This window comes from Pelodiscus sinensis, chromosome 20 (genome assembly GCF_049634645.1).
Source record: "Pelodiscus sinensis isolate JC-2024 chromosome 20, ASM4963464v1, whole genome shotgun sequence".
Taxonomy (NCBI): domain Eukaryota; kingdom Metazoa; phylum Chordata; order Testudines; family Trionychidae; genus Pelodiscus; species Pelodiscus sinensis.
In genome coordinates this window covers 5,852,966-5,880,683 of record NC_134730.1, presented here as the reverse complement: position 1 = coordinate 5,880,683, position 27,718 = coordinate 5,852,966, and the positions used below count along the sequence as shown (strand labels likewise).

The 27,718-nt window shown below is 38.8% G+C and overlaps 1 protein-coding gene across 1 annotated transcript in view; it reads left to right on the top strand.

The window, feature by feature from the left end:
* The first annotated feature begins 13,735 nt into the window (after positions 1-13,735).
* FOXK2 (forkhead box K2) overlaps positions 13,736-27,718 on the top strand; it is a 96,157-nt gene continuing 82,174 nt past the window's right edge. The window contains exon 1 of the mRNA XM_075903536.1: positions 13,736-15,944. Within this exon, the coding sequence (XP_075759651.1) occupies positions 15,595-15,944 (350 nt within the window). The 5' untranslated portion in view covers positions 13,736-15,594. The remainder of the gene's footprint in view (positions 15,945-27,718) is intronic.

Here is a 27,718-nt window from a genome sequence, read left to right as displayed (position 1 = left end):
ATGCTGAGGAAGGTCCACAAAGACCATTGTTAGTTTTGAGCCCACATTAAAAGCCAGCTTCCATTTATGTTGTCAGTGAGATTATTCGTCAAGTCTAAACCTGGATTACTCTATTGGGATGTAGTCCTCAAAGATGGCTGCAAGTGTCTGGAGTAAAAGACTTTCCAAGACCTTGCATGTTAATAAAATTGGCTAGTAGATGTTCAGAATGCTGGTTTCTTTGTCTGGTTTCTGGATGGCAGTGACCTTTGCTTGCTTTCATACCATTGGTATTTGGCCAAGGCTATACACATTCATAAAAACGGTGTCAGCCACTCATGACCATGCTGATCTAGGTTTTTCAGAATTTCTAGGAAGATAACTGTTGTTGCCTGCAACCTTGCCTACATTGCTGAACATTATGGCCGTATCTACGTCTTCTTTGATGGATCAGTGTTGCTGGGCAATTGGATGGACAGCGATAAAAAAGCTCTTTCTTCACTTCCTAGGATCTGCGAGGCTTTTGTCCATCTGTCTCATTTAGTGAAGTTCAGTAATTCCAAGAGCATGATTGCAGTGGTTGAGTTACTAGTTGTCCTGTATTCCTTTAGGAATGCCTCAGTGTATGCCATCAGGGAGAATAGGCTTTCCTGTAGTCATGGGAGGTGTTCCCTGAGCAGCCGTTTTGAGGAAGTGAATATTGTAGCTGGCTATACTTGCAGGTATTTGTCGAACCACTTTTTCTATTTAGCAATTCCTGTCAGCCTTCCTGAGGTTCCAGTGTGGCTTCAGTAGTTATGTGATTGATCTCCAACTCCCTCTAATGTGTATGGCTTATAATTTCACTATACTGCTTGTGTTGCAAAGGATGTTTCCCAGAAAAAGCAAAGCTGCCTCGAATAAATCATGAGAAGCATTCTGCTGAGGAAATTCTAATGTTCTTTTTATTCCATAAATGTTTGTTTACTATGCTCATCACTGTAGTATCTGGGAGCCTTCCAGTAGCGCAGTAAGCCATGTAACTAGTATCTGTCACAGTTTGTTTTCTCATCTTCTCCCTAGAGGGAGAAGTGTGTGCAGCAGAGTGTCTTCTTTTGGTAATGGTTTTTTTCAATAGAAATGTAGTATTGCTATGTGAGTGTTTTAAAGACAGCAAGGTCAAAGAAATGTTCCTTGCACTTAAATGGAAAACAGTAAGGTTTGTGATAGTAGTCCTAAGTTCATGGAGAGTTCATTGCAGTTCATTTCTACCCCAGAAGAAAGCTCTGGTCTCACATGGGGGAGCTTTACCCTTTTTGTTGAAAGTGCCAATGTGCCAGAAGAGCATTGTTATTGACCTTAGTCTTTGTGCTACAAGGTAACTTATCTCTAGACATTTTGCTTTATTGCATTATTTACACCAAGGATAAATTTGGTCTGCTTTGAAAAGTTTTATGTTGGATAAATCTGTAAAATCTCTTCTGTACTTTGGGAAAAGAAAAATCTTTCTCCAAAGAGTATTTAATGTTGAAAAAAACAAAAGCTTCCAAAATTCTAACCTAACTGCTATCAAGAGATCTAATCAGCATTATGGGTGAATTTACAGAGAGCCATTTGATGGCATTACTGAAATGTGCTCTACTTTGGGCTATGTTAGTATACCATTTGAAAGATTCAGCTAGTTTAAAATGCAACAACTCCTCATCTTAGTAGTGTGCAATGCATGAAAACTCATATCTGCATTTAGTGAACTGTACTGATTTCCTTTTGTGATGAATCAATGGTGTAGATTGTGTGTAGCAGTTATTCACTACCATCTTGTTCTAGAAAGTGTTCTGGTGCTGAGAAGTGTGTTACAGAAATGTTTCTATTTAGAAAAGCTAATAGTGAAAGCAGACTTATTTTAATTTTGAGTTTCTGCATTTGGAGTAGGAAAAACAGTATTTTAGATGCTACAGATAATACATCAATCTTCATTTTTGTACCTTCAAAAATTTGTATTTCTTGAGTCAGAAAAATGTTTGTTTCTGTTTCACCCAGCTTCATTACCCTTGTTGCTATCATTGTGTTACTCTATCCTCAAATGGAAAAGTTCAAAAGTTTTTAGTAATAAGATTTCAGCTCAGGATTTGCACAGATGTCTTCTGACATTTACCAACAATCCCACACCAAACAACAAATGTACAAACTAAGAAGCTGTTACTGCAGCTATCCTTTCTACTGTTGTGCTGCACTCTCAGACATGTCTTTTTACTTAAGATTTCTATAGCACCTTCATTTTCCACAGATAACAGAGTGAGGAATGTTTTTCATTATGGGAACTCAGATTGTTGTGCTGAGCAAAATGAGCTCCTTTTTCAAACATATATGTATGTTTTTGGGAAACAACATTAAACATTATTTAATTAAATGACAACTTATTAAAAAAAAGTGAAGCACTTCTAAAAATCAAACATAAGTGAACTGTTCTATATTTTTCTTATGTTCAGCTTAATCTTGTTCCCAAAAGGCAGTTCCTTTTGGCTGAGGACTGTTTCAGAACTTGCCAAGTGTAATAAATGTGTGAAATATTTGCTTGCTTACCTTTATTTGTTGGTCCCAGTCATGACTGGTCAATGTCTACTGACTCCAGCAGCTTCTGTTGCATCTTCCTTCACTGCTGAAAATCAAATGTAAACATAATAATGCCAGCTAAAAATAATGGCAGGCTAATTTAATTAATATAATATACAAATGCAGGTGGGCAGGGTGAAGGCCAGGAAAGCCCTGCAAGATGACAGGATTATTCTACCTTTTATTAGACATCCATCAGTATTTGCTGTCTTTCATAATGAGTGGCTTTCTCATCACACAGGCATTTCTTGTTTTTCATGCAGTTCCTTCTGCATTGGCCTCTTTGACTGCTGAGGTTGATCTGATACCTGGAGGTTCCCTTTGTTACTCCTTTGTTAACAGCTGTTCTTGCGCAAAAACTTGCACAGCATCTACAGTGCACGCGCTTTCTTGCGCAAGTAAATTTACAGTACAGCGTCGGAAAATAGGGCTTCTTGTGGAAGAGTTATTCCTCTCCCCACGAGGAATAAGCCTTTTTGCGCAAGAGCTCTTGCGCAAGAAGGCAGTGTGGACAGGCAACGTGGAATTCTTGTGTAAGAAATCCCTATGGCTAAAATGGCCATCAGAGTTTTCGTGCGCAAGAAAGCGTCCACACTGCCATGGGTGCTCTTGCACAAAGGCACATCTCTTACGCAAAAGCACATGGCAGTGTGGATGCACTCTTGTGTAAGAACTTTTGCACAAGAACTCTTGCACAAAACAGTTCTTGCACAAGAAGCCTGCAGTGTAGACATAACCTTGGTGTTTTAGTGGTTAGTGATTCTTGCATCTAGTAAAACAGGAGTTCTGTCAGTTGTTTTAGATAGTCTGAGGCTATGTCTACACTGCAGCCTTTTGTTGGCAGAGACAATGCAAATGAAGCGCTCATTAGCGTTTGTTGCGCTGTCATTTGCATATTCTCTGCCGATGCTTTTTGCAGAAGAGGTTTTTGTGCGAAAACAAGCAGTGTAGACTGGGCCGTTTTATGCAAACCCCCTCCTGCCCCCCAAAAAACCCTTTTGCACAAGATCCCTTATGCCTCAAAAAGACAGGTTTTTTTGTGCAAAACGGCCCCATCTATACTGCTTGGTTTTGCACAAAAACCTCTTCTGCAAAAAAGCATCGGTAGAGAATATGCAAATGACAGCACAACAAATGCTAATGAGCATTTCATTTGCATTGTCTCTGCCAACAAAAGGCTGCAGTATAGATGTAGCCTTAGAGCCAGTACCATACTTGTTTTTGTATGGATATTCTCTCTTTTTCTCATGACAATGACCTTGTAGGGTGATTATGAAAGTTGACTTTGGTGAAGATGATAGAAATATTATATTGCCTGCTTTCTATTTTGAATTTAACATTCTTCCCCATTTGCAACTAGAGTACATTGTGTGACATTTTTGTCATAGTATAAAATATTTCAGTATTGGTGCTTCACTGACAATTCTCAATTTCCACATTTTCTCTTGCTGATCATCCCAGTGCTACACTCTATTGTACTCAAACTGCATTCTGAGTGGAGTACTCACCTAGCTTGTCACAAGTATGTTAAAACATCCATGAAAGGTACCTACCTGCATTTTTAAGTCTATGAAGTTGTCCAATTTTCTCTATTCTTCTTGGGTCTGGTGGAACTCCTTTGTCATTAAGTTCATGTAGGTCCTGCATATTTAGTCTCACTGAAATCAATCTGGCATGTGTTCCTTTTGGATTTTTAAAAGGTTCTTTTCTTTGGCTTGCTCCAGATCATCATGTAGTCTTTTACTGTGTTGTTATTTTGACCCAAATCACATCATCAGTAAGTACCAGATCTTTATAAACATGGAATATGTAGCTTTTGTGTACCACAGATACATTCCATCCCAAACAGAAGTTTCTGAAATACACATCTTCGGGGAGGGAAAAAAGTGTATAGATGCAGTTTTACACATTTTCTATTTACTCAAACCTGTCATAACCCTTATCTTGCATTCTGAAGTTTTGGACATGATCTTCCTTCAGCTGTTCCCATGAAATAATATTCCTGTTTGGCCTTATTCAGAGGTTTTGAATCATTATAGGAACATAAGAATTGTCATACTGGACCAGGACCAATGTCCATCTAGTTCATTATCCTGTCTGACTGATCTGGGATAATCTTTCTCCCCACCCCCAAAAGCATTTATCCAGGTTATTGTATATTTGTAATTGTTGTAGTATCTAGGAGCCCCGGTTATGCTAGGCACCATACAAATACAGAAAAAGACAGTCCCTGCCCAAAGAATTTACAGTCTACATAGAGACTGGTTTAAGCCTGAAGCACAATGTTTAAGATATCTTGCAGAATTGTAATATAATTATAATAACAGTAATTCTTGAATTATTGAATCCTTATTGAGTCCTTTTTTGCGTCTTTAATTCTGGGACTAAACAACTTCTTGTGGCAATGATTAATCACATGCTGTGTGAAAAAGTATTTCCTTTGATCACTTTTTACTTTCCAGCTTTTAAATTTTATTGAATGTCCCTTGATCCTGTACTATGAGACAGGGAGAAAAAAGATTCAGATATACCTTTTTCATGCCATTCATGCAGCACTCCCCCGCCTGTGCCCGCTGCAGCAGCCATGGACAGGCACTTCTCACCTGGTCTCAATCTGCAGTGGTAAAAGAGGATTGGGGTACTCTTCTCTCACTGGGGCCACCTACATACTGAACCCCTCATCCCCGGTCCCCAACTCAGAAAAAAGGTTAATAAAGTAAAACAAAAAATGTATTTAAGGATTAAAGCAACGCTGGATAAATATTCTAGTTTTATATACTTGTGTCATTTTCCCTCTTTCATTTTAAGGCAAATAATCCCAAATTTTTCAATCTCTTAATGGAATTTTTCTCATGTCTTTGATCATTCTCATGCTCTTCCTTGACATCCCTTAAGAAGAGTCTGTGCCATTGATATGAAGGCATTATAATATTGTTTGTATTATTCACCATCCTCATGTATACAAGCATCTTATTTGCTCAATGCACATCTGTTAAAAATGTTTTTTTTTTTTTTAAATTGAACTACCTATAGAGTGATGCCCAGTTCTCTATCTAGGGTTGATACAGTTAATCTAGAACCCTGTCTTGTGTGTGAAAGTTCCCTCCAATGTATATTACTTTGCATGTATTGACATTGAATTTCATTGGGCAATATGGTGCCCATTCACATACTTAATTTAGATGTCTATGGAGTTCCTCATAATCCTCACTGGTCCTCACTAATCTGAATAACTTTGTCATCTGCAAATTTTGCTACTTCATTACTCTACTTATGAGATCACTTGATTTGTCTTATTATGGAGACTATGTTGTCTGAATCTGCACAAAACATTTATTTTTATAATATGGTTATGTTCCGGTTTTTACCTTCTGTTAGTTGATGCTGCAGACACTTTGTCGTGCATGTATTAGGCAGCACATTGGAACCACTATCAATATATGTTATATCCTTAATGCATCCCAGTCCATTCCACACTTCATCACATAATTTGAGAACATGTTTTACATCCTGCTGAATAAACAAGCTATATACCCATTTACTCATCTGCATTTGTGAACTATTGTCCAGCCTAAGCACATATGGAACTTCCTGTTGAATTATTTTCAACTCTGCTGAATAAAAACAGATATACTAGGGATATGTTGCCTCTTAGGATAATTTTTGTACCTGCCATATGAAACAAGTTTGGCTTTTTAAAAATTCGTATATTAGCTTAAATCTTTTTATATGGGATCACAAAATGTTTGTTGAACTTAACTCCATTCTTTTAAAATTTACTTGTCATTTATTTTATTTCTAATTTTACAAACCCATCTATTGGGGAACCTTACTTTTTAAAACATTAAGTTTTGCAATAAACAACTCCTATTTCTGTGTTGTCAGAACTTTGCATTCCAACTGTATGTTCATTAATGTACTTTGCTTTTGTATTGGCGCTGAGAGCAATATACATTTCTGAATGAGTTGCTTTTGTTGCAGATATTACTTAGCACCTCTTTTTGTACACTTGTGTGTCATGATTTCTTTTCTTTACTGCAAACAAATCTGGTCCCTGTTGCTTGTTTACTCTTTTTGTTCTGTCTTGAACATCTTGATACTTGATATGTATTTTTAATAAAAAAGGTGAAATAATTATAGTGCATCTAATACCCTATGGTGTGTAGGAAGTACAGTTTTCATTAGCCCTGTCCACTGTCCTTTGCAAAATCTAGTCCATTTTTCATTATGACATTTCTTTGGTTTGGTTACTACCTGATTTTACTACCTGACATGGGTCAGAATTATGAGAGGTTAAAACCCTATCAGATGGTAGGGTACACTTATTCCAGTGCTTACTGTTACAATGGTGAAGCATCCTCTCTAGGGTTTCATACAGAAAGACCAGCCGCTCTAAATTCTTATAGTACATCCTGCCACAGCACTCAACTCTTTTGATATGAGGATATGTAGAAATTACCCCTAAGAGTGCATAAATAATTTTAAATAGTTGTTAAGTAAGTCTCCATATATGATACTTCCTTGCAGCAATTTCACAATACAGTATGATTAAGGCCAGTTAATTCTCTCAGTAAAAAAAAATGCAAAAGTCATAATTTCAGTTTAAAAAAAAATAGTGACATAGTATTTCAGTAACTGCTTATCCATAGGTATTATAGTTGTCAGTACTTATTAAATGTATATAGTGAGCAAAACACCAAATTAATATGAAGGGCCAAATATGGTTCCAAAATAATGGAAAAGTGTTGCTTTGTAGCAAGTGGGCATGCACAAAACTATCATTTGAATAAAAATACTATTAATTTTTGTTAATGAAATCATGATTGTGACAAACAACCAAACTTAATCATGATGACTAATACTAACTACAAGCAGTGCTGCAATCAATGTGTGTTTTGCTTCTGTGATATTAAGACTTGTTTTATGGCACAAAATCATTGTTTTGGGGGTGAAGAGTAATAAGTACCAGATTAAAAGTGTTTCTAAACAACTTATCCCTATTTTTAATGAACTGTTAAAATAGCAACAGTAAGATAAACAGTAAAAATTTATCCTATTGACACTTTATTTGGAAAACATTATTTTAATTCCCATACTAAGTTGAACTACAAAAATAATGAACATTTGGTTTAATATTTCCAATTGAAAGCATTAGAAAGGATTATTATGTTTTTTAAAAAACCCTGTTGTTGGGCACTATTGTGTGCCTGTGTGGATCTGCAGTTGTTCTTTAAGCAGTTACTGTTCTCTTTGGGGACGAAGGTGGTGTATGGCATACTGAAAATAATTTTTTGTCTGAATGTTTTAACCGTCTCTTTCTTGTAACAACTTAGAAATGAGAAAAGACCATACTTCCCCTATTTTTTAAACTTATTTTGCTTTTGTGTTTGATTACTTTTTGCTTGGCATTAATTTCATTGTGTTATTGGCATATATTTCCCCATTTTTTGTGTGGGTCTTTCACACAGCAACAATGGAGAGAGAACACTTTTTAAAACTGGGAAATGGGTTTGCAAAAGTGCAAAAATTGGCATAGGAATTTGGGGCTGGTATAGCACATGAAACAATTTACGTCTTTTAAAAAAAATAAATTTCAAGTTGACAATGTCCCTTTGAGCTGCCCTTGGTTCTGTTACATGACATCGTTTCTTGCATTAGAAACTGTTATTATTGTCTCTGAAGCAGTCTCTCAGGCAACTGCAGGCTGTTTCATTGACATAATTGTCTGGAGTATGCTCAGGTGGTGATTGTTCTGCCTGCCCCACCCCCAGGGCCTTTCTTCTGTTTACAAACACACTGCCTAGGTCACTGCCCAGACATTGTTGATGATGTCATCTAGAAAGCACATGTCTTTCTGCAGCTTCAAAGCTTGCAGATTTCTCCCAGCAGGGTGGTATAAAGTGCAGTTTGAAAGGGAAGGAGCTCAGCTTGTACCCTACTGATGAAGCTGACATCTCCATGCATCTTATTCGCTGTTCCCATGCTGCATGGTTTTGGTTAATCAGAGATTATTGCTCTGCACGTTGCAACCTCCATAAGCAGCTTGGGACGTAGAGCATCCTGGGTAACATGGTTTGTAAACCAACTGCAGACATTTGTGTTGGATACAATAACTGGTGTGGATTTCTGAATTTACTAGACTGGAGCTAACCTTGGGTTATAAACTACAGCAGAGAAAACCTGTCATTATTCACAGCAGTAACATAATATTTATAATCAAATGGTTTGTGATAATTAGCATTTACATATCAAATACAGCTGATTAGTTTTGATTTATGTTTTTATACCTAATACTAGCCAATTAGCCCGTCATAAGACGGGATTTTCAGGTCTTTCCTCCACGTCGGTCTTCTCTCCTGAGCCTTCAGTCTCTGACTTCGTCTCTCTCTCTCTCTCTCCTCCGCCTCCTGCCTCTCTCTCTGTCTCTCTCTTTCACTTCTTCTCCCCCTCCTGCCTCTCACTCGGTGGACCGCGGAGCCCAAATGGACTTTTAGACTCCGCACTCCCCGTGCTGCATGGGGAGCGCAGAGCCCAAACAGTCGCTTGTGCCACTTGCTTCCACGCGGCGGCCTGGCTGAGCGGCGCAGAAGTCTACCGCCCCGTCCCCCTTTGCCCCCCACCGTGGCACTTGGCTGACTTCTGCGCCGCTCAGCCGGGCCGCCGCAGGGAAGCAAGCGGCGCAAGCGACTGTTTGGGCTCTGTGCTCCCCATGCAGCACGGGCCACCCAGAGGTAACAGCCAGCATTTCAGGCAACAGCGCCCCCCAGAGGGAACAGCCAGCATTTCAGCGTTACAGACTCTCGGACACTGGGCTACTATATATATGATGAAACATACATATTTTTTTGAATTCATTTTAGATTTTTTTCACCCATGTTATTGTTTCAACATCAAGTAGCTTAGTACAGAAGAATGATGCAGATTAGAGGGTCTGGGTTGAAAACCCTTTCCTGCCAAAATAAAACCAAAAACAAAGCAAAACTGAATGTTCAAGCAAGCTAAAAGAAGGGCACTTGTTATTTGTAGTTTTTCTTTAATTAACTTTAAAAACTGCCTAAAAATTGTCATAATCGTTTAATGAAGATTTTGGTACTGATTTTTAAGATAGTTAAAATCTGTTTTGTGAAGGCGAACATTCTGGCCTCTAGAAAAAAAAAGTGCTATTTTTCTAAAATTATATACAACTGAATTTGATAGAAGTGTGTGAATGGCAATTGTTTTTATCAAATGTGAGATTTTCACAACAGATCTTGTCCCACAGGAATTTTTATAGATGTATTTAATTTTAACTTTAAATATCTTGCCATTGACCAAAATAATTTGCCATTTGCAAAGCAAACCATTATACTATGGCCTCAGTCCTACAAATATTTATATAATTAAGCATGAGATTAATTCTATTAGTCAATGGGATCACTTACATGCTTAAAATGAAACCTGTCCATAAAACTCAGCAGGATTGGGGCCTATATTGGGGGAGTTGTAGTTACTACTTACAATGGCCTTGTAAGCTGATTAATGGAGAAAATGTGTGTGCTTCTCTGGGAAAACAGCCCCCTCCACCGTATAATTTAAGGAAAGAGAGTGCTTGAGAATTTCAGGATCATAAAGTTTCTCTTCAGTTCACCTCCATTGAGCATGAGGTCAGTGTGAATGTTTTATATTTTGTAAAATGAGAACTACATGAAGCGGTATAATTTAAGGATAGAGTACAACTTCTGAAATTAAAATATTTTGTTGTATTTAATTGAACCCATAATGTTGTTTATGTGGGTTTGTGTCAGTTTTGTGGATAAAAACAATCTCAATAGAATTATGAGAAATTCTGTAACACAAGGATTATTGATAGATCATACGGAGTGAGAAGCCATTAACATCAGTTGCCAATGTGTACTTTTAGGGATTCTTAATGCACAGATCAGTTAGGCTGCTTTATGATCCATTCTGTCATGCAAGTGGAAATATATACATCTAGAAAATGATACTTTGTTACCCATAAATAGACCACATGCATATAAGTAAGAATGCATGAGAGAAATCCTCTAGCTTTTCTTAAAATTATTTTTCCTTGTTTTAGTAATTCAGGCTTGAGGTATTGTAGATAATGTCAACTGCCTATGGAAAATTATTTTAAATCAAGCCCATTGTGGGTTGAGTCCAAAACAAGATCCTGAAAAAAACAGAATTATTTTATTTTAACTTAAAAATGGATATAGAGAGTATATGAATGAGACTAATATATATATTTTAAGGCTGAGCAATAGATGCTGAAAATAGGACTTTTTAACAGAATTGCTGACAATCTTAATTACCGTCATGCTAACAGGTGCTGCTATAATATGCCAGAGTGGATTAGACAACGTTCAGCTGTTTAGCAAATCATGTCCAAGCCAGTGTGGTACCATGGGCCTACAACTCCAGTTTGGTTTCAGTGGAAGTCACTCATGCTCAGACATCTCAGAAGATTAGATTCTATGTCCCAAATCTATAGCCCAGATCCTGGCCTAAGCAGTCGGGCTGAGCAGAGGGCAGATGAAACTCTTCCTTCCCCCAAGGCTGTGAAACAGCTGTGGAATAATTTGTGGCCCTTTATGTGACTCCCCCTAGGGACAAGAGTATATATGTAGTGATGGATCTTTTGACCCCACCTATTCAGAGGTCAAACACATAGCTGAGTTGTATACAGAGCTGAGCTCTATACAGTTCTACTATGTCCTGTGTCTCTGTCCCCATTTTGTGCAGCAGAATGCAGAACCACAAATGGGAGTCCTGCTGTCATGGGTCTCTCTTTCCCTTTGGTGAGGAAAACAGAAAAAATCCTCCTTTTGCCTCATTAATATTGCTATTATCACTATATTGGTCAGATGACTTACTCCTGAATGCTTTTGCAAAGTAGCATACTAGTTACAGGACATCTCAGAAAATGATTGCATTTAGTAATCTATATTCTAATTAGTGGTTGATATTTACATAATTTTTCTGAATATTATGCAATGGAAAAAACTGAGTTTAGTCTGTATATTCCATAGTTTGCACAGTATGAGTACTAATTGCTTTGTACTTTTCCTAAGATTTAATTTGCAAACACTATCCACTATTAAATTAGCATTGATATATGAAAAGTGCAGGCAATTCAAAGTGAACTGTCTTCACCTGGTCAGTTTTACGTGGCTTCTATTCTGACTTCCTCTTCCCTCCATCCCTTTGTATAGGAGGTGGTATGGTGAGGTGAAGGTGGAGCTCTTTTGTGGCAACCAAAGACCAAGCCAGTTATTCTAAACTAGAACATCAGAGCCAGTTGAATGGCAGTTTGAGAATTAGGAGTCATAACTGCCTCCTTGAAACCCCCACTTCGTCTGTGCTTGGCCTATTTTGATGTAAGAGAAAATCTGTCTTTACATCTTGAAGTATGGGTAGGGTTAATCAAAAGAGCTTAAACCTAACCCACTGCAATATATTACAATATGCCTGACTTTTGAAAAAATTTGGAACTGATAATGCACATTATATATCTCTGTGAATATCGCAGAGTAACAGATACATTGGTGTATAATGACCTCATTCACTGCTGGTTTAAGCAGGCACTGGCATTGGCTGGAACCAGCAGGGAATTTGATCCTAAGATCATAGAACACTGGCTTGACATTACCTTGCACATGGTATGCAATGCATTTAAACATGCATGTTAATTTTTATTCTTTACAGTGGAGACTAAGAATATATATTATCCTGTTATTTATTATAATTTATTCTGGCAATTTAAACTTAAAATAACTTTACTTAATCTCCAAATTTTGGACTAGATATCTGCTTTGCCTTTTAATAAGTGAATTGTGTTTTGGTTAGCACAGGGTTAGGCAAAATATGGCCCACAGACCGGATGCGACCCACCAAGCCACAGGATCTGGCCCGTGGCCCAGCAGGAGCCTCAGCCAGGCTCCCTGCCTGCCCTGCACCAGAAGAGTGGTCTGAGGGGGGAGAGATGTTGCATGCTGCCCCTGCCCCCAGCACAATCCCACAGCTCCATTGGCTGGTTTCTAGTCAATAGGAGCTGCTTATCTGAAGAAAAGGCAGTGACTGAAGTGTACAGTCCTGACCTCCCCTCGGGCTTCCAGCCTTCAGAGAAGCACACATGGCCCTTGCAGCTAGCTGCTTTTAGCAGCCTGTGGAGGCATGGAAGGCAGGGAGCCTGGTTGAGTAACCTGGGCTGCTTGCCATAGCCGGTGTCCCTGCCTGCTCTACCCCCTCCTAGACCCTGCACTCGTATCCCCTACTCCCCTTCTGCATTTCTACCCTAAGTAACCCAAACCCTCTGCACCACAGTCCTCTGCCCCAGGTAACAACCCCCTTTTTCACCCACTCTCCCTCCCAGATCCCACACTCCCTTTTTACCAATCCCTTACTCCAAGCTTCCTTCTGCACTCAACTTCCATCCCAGACCCCACACCTCCTCCATGAATATCATGGAAGAGCATGGGCCTTGACTATTTACCAAATTCTTGGAGTGCCCTGCCCCCCCATCAAAAATATTGCTCACCCCTGGGTTAGAGCATGAAAAAAATGCATTTCAAATGTATTTTAAGCTCTGTAAAGACATATATATATATATATATATATATATATATATGTCTCTAAACACCTTGACAGATTGCTTAAATATCTAATATTTTCAAACATTCTGTTGGGAAACAAATTAGTTAGCCACTATTTCATCAGTATTTACTGGAGTCATCTATCAGCCAAACAAAAATATCTTGAGAATTTTTAAGATCTTCTGTTGAAGTGTTTGCATTATATCGGTGTACAAATGTAAATAGCTGCCTTTGCAGGGGTATCAGTATGCAAAATCGTGCTCTAATGAGAGAAGCTAAGACATATATAGCTGTGCTATCAAAGTCTAACTTGGAACTTGAAAGTACACCGGTGTACTTTTGAAGGCAAAGACAATACACCTACTTGCATTGTTTAAATATAGCTATATAGGTCTTAAACATTGTACAAACTTTAATTATATTCCCTCATTGCTTTTTCAGCTGACAGTGCCAATAATACAAACCCTAAAAAGTCGGAAAATCAATAATTAAGATATTCAGTACCTGTTCAACACTATGCTCTTCACTTCCTTTTCTGAACTGCTGGAAGAAATCTGCATCTTACTTTTCTACCAGCTACAGTGTCTACCTCTTCACTGTGTGTATTCTTACCAAGAAAATGTCCTGATTAATGTTTTAATTATAGTTGAATAGAATATGTAAATATTTGTGCAGGCTTTGAATAGGTAAGGCATTTTGTAAGTGGAAGTGTTTCAAGAGAAATTTAATATTTGAAGTTTTGAGTGCAGTTAGAAAGGGTATTTCTTAATATTTTCATATAATTATATTTCAAGCCCTACCTCTGATATATTAAAACCACAAACAATCCTTAGTGGATGTCATGATTCATTTGACATCTGCACTGTAAATCTAGATGGAAAAGATGCGGTGGTAACAGGTAGGAGGAATTTGCATTCTTCTGACATACTTAAAGATACAGCAGAGTCCATAGTACAATTTAAAAGAGATTGAAATAACTTCTTCATGAAGTGCACTACAGGCAAAATCATGCATCTGGGAAAGTTAGTTTCTTTCACGTCCTACTTGGCTTCCTCTGGAACCAACAGTGTAAAATCTCTTGTCTGTTAAGGGATGAGGCTTGGCTGCTGCAGAATGTGTCTGACAACTCTGAGCAGTGCTGGCTGCAGCCCAATATCATATGGCTGGTAACCCCTGGGGCCTGACCTGGCCACCACTGGGGGAGCCATCTCTTCAATCTCTTGAAGTGTTGGGACTCACGGGAAGTGCAGATAGTATCTCCTCGCATCTTACAGTAAAAGCAGCTTTTTGGCTCATGTGGTGGTATATGTATTGTACAATAGAAGATAGTTTGTCTTTAGAAATTGAAAAGTTTGGTTTAATATAAGTAGAGAAACCCATTTTCCCCCTTGGGAGGATGAATTCATTGTGTTGATAGAATACTTGGACATCCTTACAGCCTAGGAACTTGTAGGCAACACATTTATTTCTCAAATAGCACTATAGTAAACATAGCTTATGTATTTCTATTCTTGTTTTCTCTTTCCTTCTAGTAGTATTTGATGTAGAAAAAGAACATCCTGTTTCAGAAATCATCCATGGAGTGGGGAAGCAGTGGCTCAAAAACAGTTGAAAGTTAGTATTTCTTTGGCAATGGTTTCTATTTTGTACTAAAGAAGAAGGCTGCTTAATGATGGTGTAGTCCTAGTCAGCCCCAGGGGAGATGTGCGATTGTGCCAGACTGGGGCTGGACCCAAGATGCTGGCAGGTAGAAATAGATCATCCTTCCTTTGCCAGTGTCCTGGTGTGTGAAGCAGGGCATCCCTGCCGGTGAGGGAGGTCCCCTTTCCAGGGACAGGCTGCTGTGCCCCTACTCATGGGCTTCCCGTGCAAGTGGTCACACTAGAGCTGAAGCACTTGTCTCTGGCCTTAGAAACACACGGCCGGGGCGTGTAGGCCGCGCCGTCTGCCCCCGGTGCGGGACTGGCTCCTGGGGGCTGGCCTACTTCTGCCCCTTGGCCCTGCAGCATCCTGGGCTAAGGCCGGCCCTTCGCTCCCCCGCCCCGCCGCTCCCTAGCGAGGCTTCGCCGTTGCCTTCCGTGTGGCTGGAGCTGCGCAGTGCAGGCGCCTGGCGGAGCCGCTCCCGCTCCACCCGCACTCCAGTCCGCGTTTTCCCAGGCTCCGGGCGTGTGCCTTGTTCTTGGGGCGCACATGCTAACTTGTTGAGCTGCGCTGGCCTCAGCGCCTCTCGCCATTGGCCGGCGCGGCATAGGCCCATGGGCGTGCGGGCCGTGCATTGGCCGGGCCGGGCCGTCCATCAGCAAACGGCGAGCTGCGTCAGGTTGGGTTGAGCGGCGTCCCCGTCCCTGCTCGCTGTCTGGCGGCGGCTGCGGCGCCGGTGCGGGCGGAGGGGGGCGCGGAGGGCGGCCCGTTCGCTCGCTCGCTCGCTAAGATGGCGGCGGCGGCGGCGGCGGCGGCGGCCGTGGCCCGGCTGGAGGGCCGCGAGTTCGAGTACCTGATGAAGAAGCGCTCGGTGACCATCGGCCGCAACTCGTCGCAGGGCTCGGTGGACGTGAGCATGGGCCACTCCAGCTTCATCTCCCGGCGCCACCTGGAGATCTTCACCGCCGCCCCCCCGCCGCCGGCCGGGGCGGACGGGCCGCCGCCGCCGCAGGGAGATGCCGCCGCGAGCGGAGCGGCAGGAGGAGGGGACTTCTACCTGCGCTGCCTCGGCAAGAACGGGGTCTTCGTGGACGGCGTGTTCCAGAGGCGCGGGGCGCCCCCGCTGCAGCTGCCCCGAGTGTGAGTACTGGGCAGCGGGGCCGGCCGGGGACCCCTGGGAGCGAGAGCGCTGCTCAGCCTCCCCGGGGACCCCCTGCTGGAGGGCGGGCGGCGCTGCCTCCGCACGCCGGCTGCCCCGTTTCCATTTTGCTGGCACATGGTGCATGACAGGCAGGGAGCCCTCCGTGCCGGGACGCGCATCGTGAATCCCACGCGGACAGCCTAGCGCACCCGGCCGGGGCCTTGCTTCCTTAGCCAAGCATGCTGGGTGCCGTGGCCCATGGCCCTGAGCCTGTCCAGTCCTCCAGCGCTCGTCTCCGAGTGGGGCGGCCTGTGCCATGCAGACGGCAAGCATCACATCACAGGAGCATTAGGCTGTCTGCTAGCTAACTCTTCCCCAGCTTGCTCTCTCTCATAATCACAGTATGCAACGGTAGTATGTGTTGAGTGTCAATCGGCCTGCACTGCTCTTTGGAGCTATGACTGTTGGTAAACAGAATTGAAAACATTCCCGCACATTGTTGCAAAGGAGAAGTCAGTTAAGTCTTTATCCACGCACTTGGGATTTCAGATCAGTACTAAGCAAATTTTGTGATATTTACAGTGCTGTTTTAATGTTTTTTGAATAATTTTATGTATATTCTATGGTAGTTTTGTTTTCTATTTAACTAAATTGAATTCTGTCTACCTTAACGTACTTATACTCAGAATTTTAATGTTCTTTAGGTTATTTAACAATGAAGAAAGAGTGTGCAAACAATACATTCCTTCACTTTTAGCAATTTTTTTCCCGCAGAATATTTTTCTGGTGAAGTGTGTGAGGCCTGGTATTTTTAAGGATGTACTGAATTACAAATATACATTCCATCCTTTTGAGAAGTTGCATGTGGAAAGTGAGGAGTATGTCTCAGTCTGTGCATCCAAAATGTAAATATTTCCAAAACACAGAGTATCTTAATTAAAATATACAAAAAGTTGGGGGGGTGGGGTGTGCAGAGTAGTTATAAAATGTGTTAGAGGCGTTTTCATAGAAAGCATGCCTTCATTGACATAATCTTGTAGCTTTTAAACTTTATTTTGGAGACCGAATGAGACTCCGCTATTTTACGTTTATGTAGTTTAAGCAATTCACATATAAAATTATATTAGCTTAAACCTGTGCTTTCTAGGAAATGCTAATTCTGGAAGAGCTTGCTGTGTGACTGTATGTGTAGTGCTGTATAATCACAAGTACAGTTGGATGACTTGTTTGACCTCTAACAACTGCAACTTCTATTTTTGCTTTTTTTCCTTTTGTGATAATCATGTCTGTCATATGGTTAATCTGTTTTTCTTCCTTTTATAACTGGGTTTTAAAGTATTTTTATCTAAGGATATTTGTTGAAGACATGGGTAAGGATGCACTGTTTTTTTTTAAAAAAATCCACATTTAATTTTAAACTAGTCTTTAAAATGGTATATGATGTACTGCAAAACAGATATAAAATTAATTTGAGCAACTTAATCAGGTAGCAGATTTCCACGAAATAACTAAGGTCATCAGAAGCAAAACATTATATTTACTCAGTGTGCTTCTCTTGTTACGTTATCAGTGTGGATCTTGAGTTGTACTTTGCTTTAATGCTTTTAAGTCTGCAATGTTGCCACATAATTCTTAACAGGGGCAGAAAATGTTTACTTGTGTTCACAGTAACAATACACATCACAAAATTTTGCTTGGTGAACAAAGATGTATTTTTGCATAAGATTTTTTTGTACTGAGCTAAGTAAATTAGTACTTAAAATTGCATCAAATGATTGCATGGTTACTTGGACTGCACATGAGTAACCAGCTTGCACAGTTTAACGTGAAAGTCATGTATTGCCTACAGAATGTACTTATGACTGACATTGAGCCTTGTAAACAGGATAGCAGGCAGCTGTTATCAGAAATTGTAGAACTAAATAGATTGATTTCTTTGGTTCATAGATGTGGGGATAATTTTTAAAATGGTAAGGACAGGCAAAATTGATGATGTCACCAGCAGGTTGAACAAGATTTACTTATAAATGCTGTAGGATGACTTATCTGTATCATTTCTGAAATATTTTAAATCTCACTTTCTTGCGTGGAAAGTTAGCCTTTAAAATGTATATCATAGTTGTACCTTTCTATTTTAGCAAAGTTCTTTTGCAGCAGTGCTCAGTTGCTTATACCAAGTAATCAATGTGAAGTGTTGATGACTAATGTTGTTCATAGAAGCTATGTCCTCGAGTTTCACTGTGGATTTAAACTGATACATCAAATTTTATTTTATTTTTTATTTACATCTTTTCAGATAACATTCAGAGTCCAGGTGAATTAACTATATTAATTTATCAAGATATTTAGTTTAATTTTAAATTATATTTTAATTTCAAAGTGAGTGATGCAAGTTCATATCTGTCTGCATATGGCCCAGGAGATCACTCAGACTAAAAAAAATTCTAGTAAATTACCAGCAATATTCCTGGCTTGTGATAAATCTATAGTTTTTAAAAATTGGCCAGTGGCAAATATACTTAAGCAAATCTAAAACCTGTTTGGCACATCATTTGTTTCATTTTTTTAATACTTATCAACCTGATTAAGAGGCTGAAGAATAATCCTAAATTTTCATTCTTATGAAGAGTATTTGTAGATGTATCATATGCATTTCATCAAGATTATATATACTGCTGTAAACTTTTACACCAAAATCCAGTAGCTAAAGCCTGCAAGATTACTTGCATTTAAACTGTTACATCTGAGTATGAATGTCTTCTGGAACTAAGCTTTGGGATGCTATGGAATAATCTGAATATGTGTGTGGGTTTCTTTGTGGGTTTTTATTTTGATTTTTTTTGTACTTGCTGTTAATGTTAATGACCACTATTTTTATAGGATCTGAACACACTGTTGTGTGTGCAACCAATTGCAGTAGTTAACTCAGCAACCTTATTCCCTGAGCAGTTTTGATCTCAGTGCTGATGCAGTAACAAGGAAGTAAACAAAAATCCAAGGCACTTTCAAATTCCAGTAAATATTTTTCCTAATGGTAAAGGGTACAGTAAGTAAAGAAAGAAAACCTTTTCCAATTTTTCAGCAATAGTGCAAAAAATGAAACTCAAAACAAAAACTAAGTATCACTAACCCATCTACTTTTAAAAATTAGACGTTTTGATTATTTTTTCATCAGTGTTCCTGATAATTTTCTAAAATGACAAGGTCCACATCCTTTGACTTCAGTACTATTAATAGTTGAACATGAGCTAATTTAATTTCTTAATGTTATGGTTTTACCTTTTCTTGGAAGTAGAGAGCTGAAATAAAACTTGTCAGCCTCCTGCAGAATATGTACCCTAAGAATCTGGAAAAGGGGAAGCTTTGACAGTTTGGAAAATATAATGGCATATTTGTTCCAAAGATGAACAGTATGCAATGTTTAATTATGGTTGATTAGTTGACTGTATTAGTCACTGACACTTTGTTTTGATTACACTTTTCTGAAACTTTCAATCACAATTAAATAGCTTTTTCAGTCAGAGGGCACTGTTAGTGGGAGCAGTATGTTTTTTGTTCTTAATCCTAACAAATTCACACATACACAAACAAGTCATTTTGCTAAATGAACAAAACGGGGGGAAAAGTAGCGGTTTTGCGCTCAACAATAAATAGTGCTTCACTCAGTATAAGCATTCTGAAGCGTGACAAAATGTTCAGAAACCTCTGTTACACTACGTGAGTTTGCATAGCTTTAAATAAAACCTACTGTAATTACCGTTGTAAGACCCACAGTTTGACATTTTTTGTTTTTACATAGAATTTTTGAATTGGCTCCAGTTGAAGTCTGTATCAGAATTCCCACTGGCTTCATTGAAACCAGATGAGGCCAATAAATGGTAATGAAATTGGAGAATTGAATTTTAAAGCACAATATGTTTTATATTTTTTTTCCTTCCAAGTTGACCAGAAATAGAAAATAAACCTACAACAATAAATCTCTTTTACCTGACAAGGATAGGTTTCAGCATAGTGCCATACACTGATTTTGTTTTGTTTTTTAAATATGATGAGGACAACTATAGCACATAATAGGACATGAGAAATGGGTATGATGTAATAGTTGCTGTGTGTCTTAAGGCAGTAAATGGTGAACTCTTAAATTGTAAGAGACATGTGAATCACAATTTTGAAGGAGGCCACGAGTTCAGTCCTTCTGTCAGCTGGTCAATAGGAACTCAAAGTCCTATGTAGCATTTCAACAGTTCTTTGCTGGGAATAGAAGCAGTTGGCAACAAAGCTGTTAAGTTTTTATAGTATTTTTTTTCCATATTGCTATCAGGTTAGAAGTTATTTTTTACATTGGCAATAATGCACACTTGAGGCTTGAAGGTACGTGAAACTTGGCGTTATGTTTCTGGGTGTTATAATAGTCAGACATATTTTAAATATTACTATTAATATTCATAAAACAATTCATAAAAGTATACTATTGAAAATGTGAAATAGTAATGTTCATATAATGTAGCAAGGCATGTAATACTTCCTACTCACTGGATAAGTGCTGATATTCAGCACAACATGTAACTTAGTCTACTCCTCTTGCAACTGTGAAATGGAACCCCAGCGTAAATTTGCACCACTCTGAAAATTACAAATGTTAAATATTTATGTACCAGAGTTTGTCTGTCTTCTATGAGAGGATTAAGTTACACTTTTAATTATATGTTTACTATGCCTACAAAGTTAGAGCTGTGTTAGTACCATTAAATTGCAGCAGCTACTCTCTCTTACTGATTAAAACGAAGAGGTTCTGTATTAAGACTCTGTGCAGTAACTGAACTTTTACTTAGTGAAGTTACTGTTTAATTGGGTGGGAGGGGCAGAAAATGAGATACTCCAAAACTGTTTCAGTGCCCTTTTTTTATTTGGATGCTTGTGGATGCAATTCTGTGTGCACAAATCCAGTTATTGTTTAAATTTGGTTCACAGATGGAAAGTGTCAACCAGGATTGAGTTAACAGTTGAGATGAATGGGAGGGTAACCTTACTCTCCTGGAGCTGTTACCTGCTGTCTGCAGAATCAGAAAAACCTTTTTAAGTTTTCTGGCATGTCATAGAATCATAGGGTTGGAAGAGACATCAGGAGGTTGTCATGTCCAATCCCCTGCTAAAAGAAGGGTCATTCCCGACTAAATCATCCCAGCCAAAGCTTTGTGAAGCTGGGACTTAAAAACCTCTAAGGGGGAGATCCCGCCACCTCCCTATGTTCAGTTCATGTTTTAAAAGCTTTCTTGGCGAATATAGAGCAGATTATTTTTACAAAAAAGTAATGTTCTGAGAAATATGCATGTCACAAAAGAGAGAGAAATACCTCAAGCAAGCTGTATTTGACATGCTGACAGGGTTACTGATACTACTGCCCAAGGTAAGTTGTTTGAAAAAGAGACAAAGTTGAAATATTGTTGCAGCCGTTGTGAGTTGTGCCTTTGAGGGCTTGATGGGGTGTCTTAGAATTTCATACAGAAGTAATTGTAACCACTGAAGTAACATGCCTGTTTGTTTATTTTAAGCATAACATTAAGAAAAGAGAGAGTTTTGGGCTGGGGCTTATGAATCAGACTTGAGAGAATTTTTTAGTTTATTTTCTAGAATGGGCAATGTGGTGTCTGTTGACAATGCCTAGTGTTAATTGGGATATATTTAATTGGCGTTCGTGGTTACTTTAATCTTGTATGCAGCAGAAGTAGAATCTCAGATATCAAGCACAGTGAAGCTACACTGCACTGATCATTAACAGGTTTATGTGCAAAAGAATGTGTGGTGAGTGAAGATAAAACTTGTGCTATTTGAAATGAGACCACAGAAAAGAACATGATATTTATATAAAGTCATTTTTATGTAGCAGCTGTCTTTGCTGTATACTAAAGACAAAATTTCACAATTCAACATTGAGATTATCAAATTAAATATCTCAGTGTTTAAAGTTTTACAGTGTAAAATAATCAGACACTAATATGTTGTGGAGTACCGTATGCAGTCAGACTAATACAGTGTTATGTTTTCTGTATATGTTTTCAGTTCATGGTGCATTATATCCATGATAGCACCCTCCCTGTCTCTCTGTAAAATGATTTCACATAGAAGAATTTTACTGCCTTTTTAGTAACATTACAAATTACCACCCACTTCAGTTAACTATAAGAGGAAATATATTCTCTGTATTGTAACATGAATTAGTAGAAACCAGAAAATACTTTTAAGAATGGTAATTTTTCTGTCACACTATTACAACTCTAATCAAGTGAGAGAAGAGAGATGTTCTTCTGTAATACATGCATAAAGTAAACTTGATGATTTCCTGCAGTTTATCTCTCTTGGAATTAAACCATAATGTCTTCGAGGATTTTTATTTTTGGAGGGAGGGGAGAAGAGGAACAAATTGTTCTGCATTGTATGTCTTTTGCCACTTAGGTTAATATGGAGAATTGAAGATGCAAATGATTTGAGGTTGGACCTCCTGAGGTTTCTTCCAACTCTAATATTCTATAATTTTATGATAAAATAAGGAAATTGGCACAACAACATTTTTCACTCTCCCCTGCAAAATGGAATCATATTGTATTGTTGGGTAATGCCATGCCTCATCAGAAGAATTATTATGGCCTGTTAATTACAGTTTTATACATAATATATCAAACCCTAAGATATCAAAATAATTAGGACATGTTATGTAAGTTTTAAGGCTGGATAAAGGTTTTACTTAAGAAAATTTTCCTCTCCTTCGAAGTAATATTACATTGTAGCGGTCTAATCTGCATTAGTAGTAGAAATAGAAACAGTAGTTGTGCAATGCACAGTACAAATATTTTTTCCTCATAGCAAGACCAATACTAGCCAAAGTATGAAAGGCAGTTGTCTTGTGCCTCTGCTATATTTATTGAAAAATACAAGAATGTTTCAAGAAATCCTATTCTAACTTTCTTTTCCAAAAGTGTATAAATATTAGAAAAATGAAGGGTATACATTTTGTAGAAAGCTTTAACCTTTAGGTCATGCAAATTACTGTCATCTTTTCTACTACAACCAATGAGTTTTATAGTGGGCTAAGTATTATAACTAGCTAACATCTCCCATGAAATTTTATGCTGTGTTTTTGAGAAGGTGACAGCTTTATCAACTGTCTCATTTATTTTGGCTATAAAAAGTTGAAATGTAGTAATTGTTGTTTACTGTGACCTTCTGCCTCGGAGGAGTTTTTTTAACCTAATTATAGCTTTTGGGGGCAACTTGTTAATTCTGCAACTATTCCTTGCTGGATGGTTTTGGAAATGTCATATTCCTTAGTTGAAATTTCACTACTGTTCTTGAAAGATTGGGATTTCATGGCTTTTATTAGGTAGTGTGATACGGGCCCATTGGTCGTTCACTATTCTGTGTCAATGATTTTGGTCAGACCTGACATACTCACTACAACTAACACACTGTTGTAATCTGTATCTAACAGGTGTTATGTTAAGATCAACCTATTACTAGTTTATATACAATATCTTAAATCATTACATGGTGTATGTATGGGGTGCATATAAAAAGTCAGAAATATGTGCTGAAATTAAGTTCTTAAAATGTGCTTGGTAAGCAGTTTGTAAGACCAGTCTTCCCTAGACAAAGGAATGTATATTTATTTCTCAGAGCAGCCTGGGTGTCAGGCAGTCAGTGAAGGTATGTTTACATGTAAGGTGAACAACACTATCAAGCTAAGAAATAGAGTGAAGACAATGTGGCATCTACACCACATCGAGAGAAACTTTTTTGTTTCAAAGGTTTACTGGAATATAAAAAGAGCAGGGAACTCTATAGATGTCCTTTACTTGAGGAGTCAAACCCAGCATTTCAAGCTGTGTGTCATGAGGTCATGGCTAAAGAGCAGGGGTCAAGCTGAATGAGGAACTGCGGTGAAAAAACTTCATTGAATAAAAGAGTCTAGTTTAAGTTGTGATTTAGCCTCAGGCTATGGCTACACTAGAGAGCGTACAGTGGTGTGACTGCACTGCTGTAAGCTCTCTAGCTGAACCACCCTAAGCTAATGGGACAGAGCTTGCCCTTCAACTAACTATCATTGCTCATTGGTAATGGATAAATTATCACAGTGCTGTATACCACTGCTTAGATTGGTTTAACTCATGTCATGCAGGCGTGTCTTAGACACTCAGGTATGTGTATAAAGTTACACTAACTTAAGCGGTAATGTACACATACACTTCTTGGGCTATTTTTTATTTTTGTTTGTAACCATTTCTATCTTTATTTCTTAAATCTGCTGTAACTTAAACCTGTCTCTTTTTGTTAATAAACTTGTTTTACTTTTACTATAAACTTTGTGCTTTTGATTTAAGTGAAGGGTTTGTTAGTCCCACCTAAGTTTGTGAGTACTGTCTCTTTAAAGGAACAGCTATCTTGTTAAGATTTAATGGGTGCTTTGGTAAGAGGGGCTAAGCACTGCAAAAAAAGGTGTGTCTGAGTATTCTTGGGAATTGGAGTCCACTGATTGCCAGTCTTAACCTTGTCTAGAAGATAACAGTCCTGAAATGTTTGCTGGCAAGGCAGGCATGCTAGCATGTCAGGGAGATGACACAAAGCTGAGGGTGAGAGAGCTTAAGACAGTGGCTCACACTTCTGGGAAGCCCAGCAGATCATCAAAGCAGGATGTACAAAATAGGGATGTAATAGTGTAGTCAATTAACTGATAAGCAAAAGCTTATCGGTTAATGCTATAGACTAGATTCATTTTCCCCTACCTCCTGCCAATACATTTTTAACAGACTGGCCAGCAACCCTATTTATTTCATTTGATGACCCCTTGTTCTTATGTTATGGGAACAAGTAAATAACTTTTCCTTATTTTCTTTTTCCACACCAGTATGATTTTATAGACCTCTATCATATTTCTCCTTAGTCTTTTTTTCTAAACTGAAAAGACCCAATCTTTTTAAGCTCTGTTCATATGGCAGCAGTTTCAAACCCCTAATAATTTTTGTTGCCTTTTTCTGAACTTTTTGCAATGCCATGATAACCACATCAGTATGCAGTATTCATGGATTCATGGGCGTACCATGGATTTATATAGCAGCAACACTTGAAGTTTGTGGATGGTATAGTCATCATCGAGGAAGATGAAGAGACGTTAGCGAGAACGGTGTAGGTGCTAAATGAGAAAGGGAAGTGGTATTGACTTATTATGAATATCGATAAAATGAAGACAATGGTATTTGGAGATATGGAAATAGGAAGGAAGATCAGTGTAGATGGGATTGAACTAGAGAACGTAGAGAAGTTCACATATTTGTGGGGCAACATGATGTATGATCTAGACTGTAAGAAGGAAATACCAAGTAGAATAGTGAAAGCAAGAGTGAGTTTGAAGGTGATGAATAAGATCTGGAAAAGTAAAGAGATTAGCTTAGGAACAAAGCTGAGCATCTTTAAAACGTGTGTATGTAGCAGCATGTTGCACGGATGTGAAACATGCATAATAAAATATTAGAAAAGAACGATATTGGTGTTCGAGAGGAGTTTTTATAGAAAGATCCTTAGAATAGGATGGATGCAGAAGGTCACCAATGAGGAATTACATAGGAAGATACAGCTGGACGAGAACCTACTTCAGAAGGTTATACAACGGCAGTTACAGATATTCAGGCATATCTGCAGAATGAACGACGAGTGAAAAGTTAAGACCCTGGCATTCGGCATTATGGACGGTCAGAATAGGAGAGGCAGACCCCACAGAGAATGGGTAGATAATATAGTAGATTGGTGCAGAGCTAGTCTACAAAACTAAGCCACTCCACACAGGACAGGGAAAGATGGAAGGAAATAGTGAGGGAGGCGTTGGACACCAGCAGGCACTGAGCCCATGGTGGTTCATGATGATGATGAATAAGATATTCTCTGATTTATTCTCCATCCTTTTTTTTTAATGATTCGTAATATTCTGTTTGCTTTTTTGGCTACTGCTGCTCATTGAGTGGAAGTTTTCAGAGAATTATCCACAATGACTCCAACATCTCTCTTTAATTGTAATAGTTAATTTAGTCCCCATCATTTTGTACAAATAGTTGGGATTATGTTTTCAAAAATTGGTTTATTTTAATAAATTAAGATATTACTAAAACACAAATTTTAAAAATATAATTGTGTCCCTGTAATGTCAAATATCGCTTTTACAATGTAATATACTAGCTAGAAGTATGGGGAACTGTGTAACTAGGATGATTAGCCTGAGATCCATCATGGGCAAAATAATTAAAAAGCATTAGAAGAGATCATAGAATCATCATAGAATCATAGAATAATAGGACTGGAAGGGACCTCGAGAGGTCATCGAGTCCAGCCCCCCGCCCTCAAGGCAGGATCAAGCTCCGTCTACACCATCCCTGACAGATGTCTATCTAACCTGTTCTTAAATATCTCCAGAGAGGGAGATTCCACCACCTCCCTTGGCAATTTATTCCAATATTTGACCACCCTGACAGTTAGGAATTTTTTCCTAATGTCCAATCTAAACCTCCCCTGCTGCACTTTAAGCCCATTACTCCTTGTCCTGTCCTCAGAAACCAAGAGGAACAAATTTTCGCCTTCCTCCTTGTGACACCCTTTTAGATATTTGAAAACCGCTATCATGTCCCCCCTTAATCTTCTTTTTTCCAAACTAAACAAGCCCAGTTCATGAAGCCTGGCTTCATAGGTCATGTTCTCTAGACCTTTAATCATTCTTGTCGCTCTTCTCTGTACCCTTTCCAATTTCTCCACATCTTTCTTGAAATGTGGCACCCAGAACTGGACACAGTACTCCAGCTGAGGCCTAACTAGTGCAGAATAGAGCGGCAGAATGACTTCACGAGTTTTGCTTACAACACACCTGTTGATACAACCTAGAATCATATTTGCTTTTTTTGCAACAGCATCACACTGTTGACTCATATTCAACTTGTGGTCCACTATGACCCCTAGATCCCTTTCCGCCATGCTCCTTCCTAGACAGTCGCTTCCCATCTTGTATGTATGGAACTGATTGTTCCTTCCTAAGTGGAGCACTTTGCATTTCTCTTTATTAAACCTCATCCTGTTTACCTCTGACCATTTCTCTAACTTGCTAAGGTCATTTTGAATTATGTCCCTATCCTCCAAAGAAGTCGCAACCCCACCCAGTTTGGTATCATCTGCAAACTTAATAAGAGTACTCTCTATCCCAATATCTACATCATTGATGAAGATATTGAATAGTACGGGTCCCAAAACAGACCCTTGAGGAACTCCACTTGTTATCCCTTTCCAGCAGGATTTAGAACCGTTAACAACAACTCTCTGACTACGGTTATCCAGCCAATTATGCACCCACCTTATCGTGGCCCTATCTAAGTTATATTTGCCTAGTTTATCAATAAGAATATCATGCGAGACTGTATCAAATGCCTTACTAAAGTCTAGGTATATGACATCCACCGCTTCTCCCTTATCCACAAGGCTCGTTATCTTATCAAAGAAAGCTATCAGATTAGTTTGGCATGACTTGTTCTTCACAAACCCATGCTGGCTATTCCCTATCACTTTATTACTTTCCAAGTGTTTGCATACGATTTCCTTAATTACCTGCTCCATTATCTTCCCTGGGACAGACGTTAAACTGACCGGTCTATAACGGGGATTCAATAGATAAATTTAAGATGGGATTGTAATTAACAAGATTTTATGGAAAAATAGACATTTTCACACGAACAATATTTGAAATTAC